Source organism: Oncorhynchus nerka, linkage group LG13 (genome assembly GCF_034236695.1).
Source record: "Oncorhynchus nerka isolate Pitt River linkage group LG13, Oner_Uvic_2.0, whole genome shotgun sequence".
Lineage (NCBI taxonomy): Eukaryota > Metazoa > Chordata > Actinopteri > Salmoniformes > Salmonidae > Oncorhynchus > Oncorhynchus nerka.
In genome coordinates, this window is record NC_088408.1 from 66,958,281 (window position 1) to 66,971,487 (window position 13,207).

At 42.1% G+C, this 13,207-nt stretch overlaps 1 protein-coding gene across 1 annotated transcript; it reads right to left on the reverse strand.

The window, feature by feature from the left end:
• Window positions 1–7,510: 7,510 nt before the first annotated feature.
• LOC135574726 (putative nuclease HARBI1) lies at window positions 7,511–10,271 on the reverse strand. Its single transcript, XM_065026597.1, has 10 exons — window positions 10,144–10,271; window positions 9,882–10,056; window positions 9,730–9,791; window positions 9,561–9,647; window positions 9,433–9,474; window positions 9,190–9,364; window positions 9,075–9,110; window positions 8,425–8,977; window positions 8,034–8,145; window positions 7,511–7,939 (listed from the first exon to the last, which is right to left on the reverse strand). The coding sequence occupies exons 8-10, from the start codon at window positions 8,491–8,493 to the stop codon at window positions 7,569–7,571; spliced, it is 552 nt and encodes a 183-aa protein (XP_064882669.1). The 5' UTR covers window positions 8,494–8,977; window positions 9,075–9,110; window positions 9,190–9,364; window positions 9,433–9,474; window positions 9,561–9,647; window positions 9,730–9,791; window positions 9,882–10,056; window positions 10,144–10,271; the 3' UTR covers window positions 7,511–7,568.
• Window positions 10,272–13,207: the final 2,936 nt, after the last annotated feature.

The window sequence follows — 13,207 nt, forward strand, 5'->3', positions numbered from 1 at the left end:
CACCCAACTGCAGATAGAAATGCAAGCCTACACAGACCAGGCTCTGAAGAGTCTTGAGTCCAAGGTGCCGAACAGGCAAACATACTCCCACAATATACTCCAGCGGATGTATCAAGCAGAGCAGCCAGAGACCAGGAGTCTTGAGAAGAAGAAGAAGTCTCCAGCAGCACCCTTACTGGGCTCTGGTAAGACCAGAGTTCTGAGCCGAACCATGACAACTCTCACCCCGAAAACATGTCCCCCTATCGTCCTCGGGCCTCGCTCTAAATCAGAGACCTTGAGCTCCTCGAGGGATAACAGTTCTCTGCCTCACTTCAAGGATCCACACTTCCATGTTCTCTCTTTTCGGAGCCCCAAGTACCATCAGTCCTGTGGACCTCTGCTACCTAGCTGCCCCCCACGTCTCAATTGCAAAAAGCCTCTCCGCACCAAAGCTCAGACAGGAAACTCACACAGTTGCATTGAATTGGATAAAATGTAATTGCTGACACAGAGATAATAGATTGACCCAAAAGGAATTTGGGGAGTTGTCATAGGCTACATGTTACCTTCTCATAAGATGCCTTATCTGAAGTCAGTGCAGCCAGCCACACAGACATGCTGAGTTGAATGCTCAAAATCAGGTGGGATGCTGTTGTTTACATGATATTTTTTACATGAAGTGAAATAGTACATTTACTTTTGTTCCATATTAACTATATGGCTATGTTAGATCTGTTAATATTTTCAGTCTATTTGATTTCTAATTCTTAACTTGTTTTAAGTGGTACCTCCTGAAAGGGCTGCAACATCTTAGAATAAGCTAATAGAAATGGGGTGAATTTCTAATTACTTTGTTTCAAAAACCCATGTTTCAATCATAGAAATAGTTCACATGGTATATGATTGTATGGAAAGATAAAACATTTCTGCTCTAGGATCACAGCTGATATTTACAATATGCTTCACAAATCACACTGAAAACTTTTCTCTAGTCTAGAGCCTCCAAAGAACCATGCTCAAGATTACAGTAAACAATTGTATTATTGTCATTTGTGTGTGCTGCGAAGGATACAGTGAAATGTAACTTTAAAAAGTGATACAGAATGTTAAATAATGGGCGGCAGGTAGCCTAGCGGTTAAGAACATTGGGCCAGTAACCGAGAGGTCACTGGTTTGAATCCCAAGCCGATGAGGTGAAAAATGTGCCGATGTGCCCTTGAGCAAGGCACTTAACCCTAATTGCTCCTGTAGGGTGTTTATGGTCGGCAAACTACCTGGCCTCCAGGTTTACATATCTTGCATTACTCATCTCATATGTTTATACTGTACTCATGTGTTTATACTGTATTCTATCCTATTCTACTGTATCTTAGTCTATGCCACTGACATTGCTCGTCAGTGGCATATATATTCTTAATTCCATTCCTTTACTTAGATTTCTGTGTATTGTGTAATGTTGTGAAATTGTTAGATATTACTTGTTACTTGTCATTATTACACTGTCGGCGCTAGAAACACAAGCATTTTGCTAGAACCACAATAACATCTACTAAACACGTGTATGTGACCAATAAAATGTGATTTGATTTGATGACTGCTAAATGACACTTCAATATCATTAGAACAATACACTTCACAAGGTGAACAATAAACAGCAATAATACCCGTTGCTCACTCACTGCTTTGCATCCTTGTGTTCAAGTGCAGCTACACGTCACATTTAGAACTTTGAGTAACAACTGAACATACTTGTCTGATGGGAGTTTTTAGGTTGCAACAGATGTCAGAGGGGAAAAAAAGAGGTACAAATGAGGGGATGGCACTGGATAACCAGGTCGTAGGGCTGTAGTGAACATATTGTACTACAACAAGAAACATTTAATAAAGACGAACATAAATCAATAAAGGTTCATTTGACAGCATAAAATGACTGATGCAATCTATAAGTGATTAACAGGTGCTGTGAATTGCAGGGGTTTTGTAAATGATGTTGTGTATGTTCATTGTTTAAATACATTTATACAAATACCTGATCACGAGAGATGACAATGGCTACTTCAAACACAGACCAATCAGCAACTGTAGCACAAGGGGGCGTCACTCCTCAGAGGTATTGATCAATTGAGTCAGGTTGTTTTTAGGTAGAAGGTTCATCAGTGGTAAAGGACTGAAGGACCAATTACGATATAAAGGATATCATAACCGCCATCGATAAAAGACAGTACTGTGCAGCCGTCTTCATTGACCTGGCCAAGGCTTTCGACTCTGTCAATCACCGCATTCTTATCGGCAGACTCAATAGCCTTGGTTTATCAAATGACTGCCTCGCCTGGCTCACCAGCTACTTCTCAGATAGAGTTCAGTGTGTCAAATCGGAGGGCCTGTTGTCCAGACCTCTGGCAGTCTCTATGGGGGTGCCACAGGGTTCAATTCTCGGGCCGACTCTTTTCTCTGTATATATCAATGATGTCGCTCTTGCTGCTGGTGATTCTCTGATCCACCTCTACGCAGACGACACCATTCTGTATACATCTGGCCCTTCTTTGGACACTGTGCTAACAAACCACCAAACGAGAGTCAATGCCTTACAATACTCCTTCTGTGGCCTCCAACTGCTCTTAAATGCAAGTAATACTAAATGCATGCTTTTCAACCGATTGCTGCCCGCACCCGCCTGCCCGCCTAGCATCACTACTCTGGATGGTTCTGACTTAGAATATGTCCACCAACCCCTCTTTTACGCTACTGCTACTCTCTGTTCATCATATATGCAGTTACATTAACCATATCTACATACTACCTCCATCAGCCTAACTAACCGGTGTCTGTATGTAGCCTCGCTAATGTATATAGCCTTGCTACTGTTATTTTTCACTGTCTTTTTACTGTTGTTTTATTTCTTTACTTACCTATTGTTCACCTAATACCTTTTTTTGCACTTTTGGTTAGAGCCTGTAAGTAAGCATTTCACTGTAAGGTTTATCTGTCGTATTCGGCGCACGTAAGAAATAAACATTGATTAAAAAAATAAGTTTGTTGTTGCTCTTTTGCACCCCAGTATCTCTACTTGCACATTATCTTCCACATATCTATTCACTCCAGTGTTAATGCTGAATTGTAATTATTTCGCCACTATGGCCTATTTACTGCCTTTACCTCCCTAATCTTCTACATTTGCACACACTGTACATATATTTTTATATTGTGTTACTGGACTGTACGTTTGTTTATCCCATGGTTAACTCTGTGTTGTTGTTTGTGTCGCACTGCTTTGCTTTATCTTGGCCAGGTCGCAGTTGTAAATGAGAACTTGTTCTCAACTGGCCTACCTGGTTAAATAAAGGCTAAATAATTTTTTTTTTTAAAGAAACAAAGGGAACTGGGAAGTCATACAGATGTAGGATCTTCATCTCATCACCCTGTGCAGCAGCACGTTCCTGCAGGAGATTTAAAAAGGCTTTCCCTCAATGTATTAACCCCTACAAAATTGTCCATTAATATACACATAATAATTCACACTTCCTGTTGCTGCAGGATTATTTTCTGTAGTCTAATTTTATAAGCAGTCACCTAACCTTTTTGTCATAATAAAAGGGGATTTCAAACAAATGTTGTTTATGATTCTGAATACAGCTACTTACTTATGAATCACAATGAAAACTATTGGTGAATCAAGTTAAACACCATTCTAAATGGCTTTATATTGTAAATTTGCGCCCTACATCTCATCAGGCAGGCACCGTTGTTGGCTTTGCAGCCTCCTGTCATGTCACAAAGGGAAGCTCTCCAGCAATTGTCTTCTACACCCCCATTTCATACATAAATATACATAATCAACCATTTTACTGACCTTGATGGGAGACAGAAGGAATTTAACTGGATATGGCCTCAAAATCAGCATTATCAGTGTACTGCAACTGCAAACAAAGTGCTTCAATAAATATAGTATAATACAATATTCCATGGCTATAGCACACACACACACACACACACACACACACACACACACACACACACACACACACACACACACACACACACACACACACACACACACACACACACACACTCTGTCAATGAAAACTGCCGTGATGGATATTCCACTCTGCTGTTAATCTATGCTGTAAATCTGCACCTGCAAAAAGGAAACACATTTTTATCTGGAGTTTCTATTTGATCTAACAGTATATAGCCTAATGAGGGTTAGGCACAATACATCCTATCACACTTTATATTCAGAAATAAAGCATCATCATGTGATACAGCTGCAAAACGTAATAGCCTATCTTTGATTAGGTGTTCAGGAGTCTCATGGCTTGGGGGTGAAGCTGTTTAGAAGCCTCTTGGACCTAGACATGGTGCTCCGGTACCGCTTGCCGTGCGGTAGCAGGGAGAACAGTCTATGACTAGGGTGGCTGGAGTCTTTGACAATGTTTATGGCCTTCCTCTGACACCGCCTGGTATAAAGGTCCTGGATGGCAGGAAGCTTGGCCCCAGTGATGTGCCGTTCGCACTACCCTCTATAGTGTCTTGCGGTCGTCTGAGCAGTTGCCATATCAGGCAGTGATGCAACCAGTCAGGATTCTCTCGATGGTGCAGCTGTAGAACTTTTTGAGGATCTGAGGACAACAACCTACAAACACTAGTGTCACCCGGCAAACAAAAACGATCTACCGGACATTTCTACAGGACATAATCTACTTAGCTACATGCAATACCATCTGTATGTACAGTATATTTGTATAAGTCTATAGGTAAGTTTATAAGCATAAGTCACATTATATCAAACACATAATCAAAGGGATAACCACAGTACATTATCTACCTAATGATTTTACTGCTATAAAAAGCTACTCAAATTCCATAACAAATGACTTATTCTCCCCCAATTTAAAATGCCATCTCGAGTGTTCGCAATGGTTCTTGGATCAGCTTGGGCAATGTCATAGCCCTCAAAGGTGAAACTTTCCAGATTCTCATCTCTTTTCATTCTTGTATCCAAGTTTATAGGAGAGTGGAACCCACCAACCTTCGGCAAACAAGTCAGAAATGTGTCTGGCCATGTTGTTGGCTCTGAGAGGGGGAGTAGTATAGTATATACTTGCAATAGATAATGGTGGTATTTAAATGTCAAAGATTCCATACAATGCCATACAAACGACTTGAAAAATTAAATATCACAGATAGTACTTCAATAGTTATCACTGTAACAGAAGTCAGTGGAAGACACTGCAAAGAAAATAAACAACTATGATACATGGCAGGATCTTACATCAAGGATTTCAAACTTTCACTTTGCATCCCAATGCCCATGACAATTTAACTTGCAAATATTAAGATCAATTTATTGGTCAATTGCCAACCAAAATTTGAGTTCCACTTTAAACCAAACCTCTTGAAAGACACACTTACAGGTTTCGGGGAGGTGCGGGGGGCTGCTACACTGGGCACCCAGAGAGCTGTTAAGTGCCTTGCTCAATGGCACAACAGCAGGCAATGACATCTAGGATTTGATACCAGCAACCCTCCAGTTGCCAGCTCACTTCCCACCAGATTTTTCCTGTCAGACACAGGATCGAACTGGCAAACCTTTGGTTGCTGGCTCGCCTCTAACCACTAGACTACCTGCCGCCCTTCATATTCACTGGATTTCTATGATATATCTATTCTAGGCTATGAACATGGCAGAAGATACCGACCCTGCCATTACACTTGTTTACACTGAGCAGGTGTGAGATATGGGCCTGAGAACCTAATTCAATCCAGGGGTGGGATATGCTACTGTACTGCAAATTTTACCTTTATCCACACTGCTCCATTGAGAATATTGAAATACTTTTTCTGGTGTTATTAGAGACTTTTGGAGACTCTGACGTGAAAGCACGTATCGTTCTTACTCAACGAGCAGCGGGTGCTGCCGTGGGCCCCACCCCGTCCCAAAGCACTCACAGGCGGTCCAGTCCTCGCGCAGCAGTACCTCCCAGTTTCAGTCAGAGCAGGAGATGTTCACTCCTCCCGTCTAGGCTGCAAATGAATCGCGCATGCGGGAAGCCGCAGCTGACTAATCCCGCCCTGGTTTACATTCAGGGCGGGATGTAAATGTAAATAAATAAATAATAATAAACAACTAAGTAACTCCGCCAGAGTGTCTCTTTTGGGTCACTTTTGCCGGTCCCAATCCCGGATAAAGGAGGAGGGTTGGAATTGTGAAATAAACCCCCCCAGAATCGACAGAAGAAAGTTCATTTGTAGTTCTAAAAATATTTAGGGTGTTTTTTACTCACTTCTTGTCTCTCCCACGACGTTATTCCTCTCTCCTACAGCGTCCATCACAATTACATGCACATGGCATATTATACAAATTAGGTGATGATGTCATGGGCGACTTCTAGCGACATTTAGGACAGCCAATAGCTACTTTCCTTACTGAGGAGTTGGCAACACTGATTTCAACCCCAGGGGCCTGTTGCACAAAACTAGGATAAGGGATTAAGCCAGGATATCTTGGTGATCCTGGCTCAATTGATCCGTAATCCGGTTGCACTAAAGATGGATAGGGGGCAGGAGGATATGTTATGGTATAAATTACCATGGAGATTTATTCTGTGGAGCTAGCCTGCTCCAGACCAGGCTAAATTCCAGGATCTATTTAATCTCATCCCTAATGTCAGTCAGCAGTCACCACAAATGGAAACCAATAGTTATTTCACTGCTCACTATACATTGTTATCACATATAACTAGACCCACTGTTATTATTTAAACTTTTGTGATCATTAATTTCAATGATTTTGGATAAAAAATGATTTTTAGATGATGTTGCTATCATTAGATAATTTACAGTTTCCCATAGACTATAAGGCTATATATAAAATGATAGAATATTAGGGCCACAGAGGGGAAAAAAACACAAGTCATAATATTGTAACCAGTTGTTTTAAAGGAGGACAGTTGTTAAAATGACAGATGTGGGGCATTTCGTGAAATTGTACTTCAGTATGGTTTCATAAACAAAGACATGCTGATGTGCCAGAATATTAAGTATCACATTGTCATAAGTATCAAAACTGTAAAAACAATATGTAGCTTTTCTGCAGAAAGAACCAGCCTCATAAATTTATGACTTTATCCTTTTTCTTCAGTGTGGCCCTAGTACTCTGTCATATAAACAAATACACATTCCATATGAATATAAAAACACAATGTGTAACATTATGTTCCTTTATTGAATAAGGACAAAACAAAGCAGGTAAACCATCAGCTCCTTTCGAAACTGAAGTCACAGTGACTCTACAAGATGGAAAGCACAGAATCCAAGCATATTATACAAAATGATACATACACATTCAAAGGTCTGTATATAACACACCCTGCATGTCTGCACACTAAAATAAATGCAGGACAAATCCATACACATCAACTGAACAGACAAATGAATGGATGCAGTAGCCTCCCCTGCAGCCTTGTATTACACACAGTATACCGCACAAACATCATAAGAGGCCAAATTCGTCAAAAACGAACCCAAAAAACCCAAATTCCTCTGCCACCGCAGGACATATTTAACCAAAATTGAAAGCACACATACTAACTAAAATAATTCAACACATATTGGTCCCTCAGCAGCCGACCACTGTCGTCATCAGGGAAGATTGCCGGATTGTCCCAGTCCATGGCTGGTGGCACTCTGGGGGCCCTCTCCTTCCTCAGGCAGGCCACATTGTGGAGGACAGCACAAGCCACAGTAATATCACATGCCCTAACAGGGCTGACCCTTAATTTGTGAAGGCAGTGAAAGCGTGCCTTCAGGAGGCCAAAGGTCATTTCAACTCTGGCACTGGTCCTGGCATGGGCATGGTTGTAGGTCTGCTGTGCTTCCTGGGGGTCTGTGAAAGGTGTCAGGAGAAGAGGCTGGCAGCCATACCCCCTGTCTCCCAGCAACACACCAGAGAATTCACCTGTCAACACAAAATCTCATCATTACTACCTCATAAACACAGTGATATTCTTGACACAGCCATGATGGTTATAAATAGGGGTTGTGTGGCTTACCTTGTGATAGGCACTGATAGATTTCAGAGGCCCGAAAGATTCTGGAGTCATGGACTGAGCCAGGCCATTTTGCCTCAACATTGCTGATCACACAGTCAGCATTGCAGACCATCTGAAATCATAAGATGAGGAATATTATACCAATCAATGCACATCACTGGCAATGCAGAGTGTTCGTCAATGGACAATATCAAAAAGTTATGTTCACCTGAACATTAATGCTGTGAAAGGATTTCCTATTCACAAAATCGGCCTCATGGGCACCTGAGGGGGCTTTTATCCTTATGTGTGTGCAGTCCACTGCACCAATGACATTGGGGAAACCTGTCACAAAGTAATGAGTATCCTACTATGTGTTAACTGTTGTCCTGTAATTTGTAGATCCTCTTACCTGCAATCCTATAGAACTCCTCTTTGATGTCACAGAGTCTTCTGTGGCCAGGGAAGGAGATGAAGACATCTGCTAATGCTTTGATAGCCAGACACACACTCCTTATTGTGCGGCAAATTGTGGCCTTGTTCAGCTGTTCTGCATCCCCCACTGAGTACAGGAAGGCTCCACTAGCAAAAAAGCGCAAGGCCACACAAACCATTTGCTCCACACTCAGTGCATGGCTCCGTGCAGTGCGGTGCTTAATCCTGGGACCCAGTAGTCTGCATAGATACCTGATGCCATCTGCAGAAAACCTGTATCTTTCATATAGATGGTCATCAGGAAGGCCAGTGGGTCCAACCGGTCCCTGAAGACCCTTTCTCGCCTGAAGGCTCTCCTCAGCACAAGTGCTTCTTCATCCACCACATCTCGCACGAATGGGCATGCCATTGTCAGAGCAGAAAGGAACACACAATTTTGGGCCTTCATATAGGCTAGTGGCCACACCTGGTGCTGGGGGGTGGGCAAAAGAGGGCGATGCCTTATAACGATGACTTGGTTGTACTGATTGCTGGGAAAATAAAAAAACCTTAGAAAGATGCCACCGTCCTGTGTGCTCACAATAAGAGCTCATATGTCATGGCTCACTTGACTTTACGAGAATATACCTAATTTTTATTTTGAGCTGTGTCATCTTCTTGGAGCTGGGGGAGGAAAGAAAAATAATGATTAATACATTTGTGTTACAGTTAGCATACAGTGTACATTGAAGGCATATCTCACCTCCCTCTCAAGTTTTTTTATTTCAAGGTCCAGTTTCCTAATTGTCCTCTTTTTTTATTTCGGACTCCAGTGCAAGATTTTCCATCTTTTTCTTCTTGTACTGAATGTCTATGTCTGCCAGTTCTATTTGGTGCCGGAGGTGGTTGCCATACAACTTTCTGATAGCTTGTGAGCTCTGTGAACACAATACAATTAGCGCAGCTGGAATTTGGCAGGATGTGGTGTCCTTTTATTAATACGCACTATGTTGCCAGGCTGGTTTTCCCACTGTATAGCATCTGGGTCCTGTAAAGAAATTAGATTTTTTGATTTTGATGAGGACTCCTCACCATTGTAGAGTAAATAGTACTTTCACAGTCTTAACATGATACCTCATGCCTTCTGGAATCCAGAGAGATGGTCTCCTCCTCATCATCGTCTCCATCATGTGCTGTTGCTGCTGCACTGGGGCCTTCACCCTATTACATTTAATCGGATTCATATTGAAGCTAGTAGACAAGACATGCCAGGCCTACAGTATGCCTTTGATGGAGTACTCACTGGATCAGCATCGTCTGGTGCTTGTGCTGGTGGCTCTAACAGGAACACAGTGCTGCCAGGCACTGCAAGGCAATAGGTAAACCAAAGTCAGACAGTCCAAATTGATTCAATATGAATGTGGTTGTATCCCATGTAGAGATGGAAGGACATACCTTGAATGAAGCGGGTGGCATCTTGGGAGGAACCTATGCTCGTCTCTTTCCCCCAGGGATCCCCTCTAAGACGGGCCTGCCTTTATTTAGCTCAAGGCCATGTCCTCTGCTGGGGTAAGGTCAGCCTTTGGTGACCCACCACCCGTGCCTTGTCTGTGGGTATTCTTTTTCACTGCTAAAACAGTACAGACAATGTGTGAGCAGGCACCTTCTGGGTACAATATATGCTTGTGCTTTGTTAAATATTAGTCAGGGACCATACCATTCTGCAGAATGTTCTTGTATTTGATTTTGACCTGCTGCCATGTCCGTTTTGGCCCGTTCATGTTTAATCTACACACACACACACACACACACACACACACACACACACACACACACACACATTTAATGGAGTCACACTGCAAAAATTACTTGGTATTTTTGTCTTGTTTTCAGTAAAAATATCAAAAAATTGATCATAGCTTTATACAGTGTGATGGAGTTACTTTACACAATTTCACTCATATCTGCAGTGCATTTCAATAAAAATTTAACCGTTTCATAATTACAGTACAACTGCATTTTTGGAGATGTGAATTAAATATTTGAATTGTAATTGTGATGTTTCAGCGGAGCGGTGAGTGTGTAATTGTGCACTACTTACGCATTCAGGCGGTCTGCAATACTTTGCCACGCTTTTTCTCTTTGCTTTATCACTGTGGCGGTGTTGCCTTTCTTCTTAATTATATCTTTTACCTCCTCGTATGCCTCCATGAGGATTTGTGCTTCCGACGGGGAAAAGTACGCGGCTCTAGTTGCCATGGTAAATCAGTTAATCTGTGATCTGTGGCGGGGTCTATTTGAGTGAGCCGTGAGCGCGCACCTATCCAGGATTGGTTTCACCTGGTTTAATGAATCCGTGTCTGCTCATCCTGGCTTGGTCTTTGTGCAACCAATTAAGCCTGGACGCACATGTTTTGGCTTCATTGAGCTCAGCTGAGTCATTTATCCCGGATGTCTTAATTCTACTTTTGTGCAACAGGCCCCAGTGCAGCTTAGTGTAAACAAGCGTAACTGTAGGGTCAGTGTATCTTCTGGCAAGGTTATTAACTAGCTACCTGGTTCACTAACCAGCTAACTATTGCTCAAGATAACATTGAGAGCAACAAACATTATGTTTTGAAGCAATAGCAGGCGCCATAGAAGTTTACAGTCATGTCAAAAAAAAAAATTCTACAGAATTGTAGCGTGATAGGCAATGCATCCATACACTGTTCCAGTTTAGGTGGTGAACAGAACCATTTAATTTAGCTAGCATAGTGCAACGGGATAATGTGGTGCTCCATTAGCCGTTACAAGATGGATACTGTTTGGTGTATGCACAGAGAATTTTCTACCAACCTTAACTTTTATGTGTAATGGAGTTGACTGGAAACAATGGCTAGCATAGCTAGCATTCACAAGTTGAAGTAACTTTTATGTGTAATGGAGTTGACTGGTGTAGAGGACTGCTAATTCCTATGTAGGTGACATTACACTACTATAGCTGAGACAACATATTTTCATAAGTAAAACAGGTTGGGCCCCATACAGGATATTTCTCACACACACACTCACTCAAATCATCCAGAACACTGTCACAACAGGATACTCCTAGCCACAGGTGCTAGCCGGCAGTTCGGCCACAACTCCCCTGAAGATAGGGACGCACACACATTACACACTGACCCCAGAAGATAGGGACGCACATACAGTACACACATAGCTGCCGAGGACACCCAGATAAGACACCCACAGATTGGCAGAAAGCCTAGACTTAGTGACTGAAGATAGCGCACACACCAGATCTCCTTTTCAGCTGAACATGGTGTGACGACCAAGAACAGGCATGGCAGGATTCTACGATGACGGACAGACAACAGAGCCAATGCCGGATGACTACACCCCAGCCTGATCCAATCCGAAGATCCGATCTCCTAGAAATCAACCTACTTTCTGTTCTGTATATGAAGCTTGTACCCACTGTTAGCAAGTGCCTTTTTGCTAGTCTCTGATGAGCTAACAGAGGGGCCCGTATATACTCCGTACCAGATATCTTCACTCTGAATAAACCTGTCGCTTGTCGTACAATCTACCACCTTGTCTGCATCGATCCTTGACCGACTCACCCTTTATCATATCCCATTATTAACACTGGTGACTTTGACATGAATATATACCATTCACAACATTTGGATGGAAGCTATAAACCAGTTATAATAAATAAAGTTATTCCATGAAATCAGGTTTGGCTGCACTGCTTTCAATGGGGAAAGATTGCTTCCCCTCCTCTGCTTGTAGGCCTAAGGCATGTGATACATCAGAAAAGTGTTATATAAATATTTTCAACGTAAAATATTGTCATATAATTATAAACACAGTTTATATGGGTTTTATGACAATTTTCTGGACAAATAACCCCTAAAAGATATGTAAACAGACCATAAATGTCTCAATTGTTGTTTTCTTGGAAAGCTGTGAGTATTACATGATACAATGTCAGTTCTAGTTGCATGTACAACTTGTCTAAGTCCTATCATCAACTGATTTCAGTCAGTGTATGGCTGTGGATTGACTGCATTGTTTGAATGGAATGTTTTTCATATTGTTGGGATGTTGGACAAGGAGGCATACAAGCAAAGGGTGGAGAGGACCCTCTTCTCAGGAAATGCAAGGGTGGCCTGGCAAGGGATTAAATCCATGGCTTGTGCCCCCACATAGGCAGGGGAAAAACCAGTGCTGACTTTGGGGGATATGAGGGCCAGAACATGGCTAATGAACTGAATCTTTTCTTCTCAAGATTTGAATCAGACAACTTTGTGTCGGAGGTAAAACAAATGGAAGCATCATTACAAATGTTTGAGAGAGTTGTTGTTAAACAGTCTGTTTTAAAGTTGTTCAGGGGATGTAACACATACAAAAGCCCAGGCCCAGACAAAATAAGTGGACATGTGTTAAAGCACTGTGCTGAACAATTGGTGTTTTTACAGACATTTTCCAAGACTCGATCGACCAGCAACACATGTCAGTATTGTGGAAAAACTCAATAATTATACCAATTCCTAAAGCATCTATTCCACTCTGTGCTGAATGACTACCGCCCAGTCGCCTTGACATCCTTAGTAATGAAATGCCTTGAGAAACTTGTGGAAAGTCATATTCTCAGCGTCACCCAGAAGCTTCTCGACCCATTTCAGTTTGCCTGTCAGCCTAGCAGAGGAGTTGATGATGCCATTCTGACCCTCCTTAACATGGTCTATAGACATCTAGAAGGTGCCAAATCCCATGTTAGGGTTCTGTTTGTT

What these genes read in the sequence shown, in the direction of transcription:
- LOC135574726 (XM_065026597.1), bottom strand. Translation starts at nt 8,493, where the DNA reads ATGTCTTCATCTCCTTCCCTGGCCACAGAAGACTCTGTGACATCAAAG. An exon ending in GGAGTTCTATAGGATTGCAG is followed by an intron (nt 8,146 to 8,424) that starts GTAAGAGGATCT and finishes TTATGATTTCAG; the next exon opens with ATGGTCTGCAATGCTGACTG. An exon ending in CTATCAGTGCCTATCACAAG is followed by an intron (nt 7,940 to 8,033) that starts GTAAGCCACACA and finishes TTGTGTTGACAG; the next exon opens with GTGAATTCTCTGGTGTGTTG.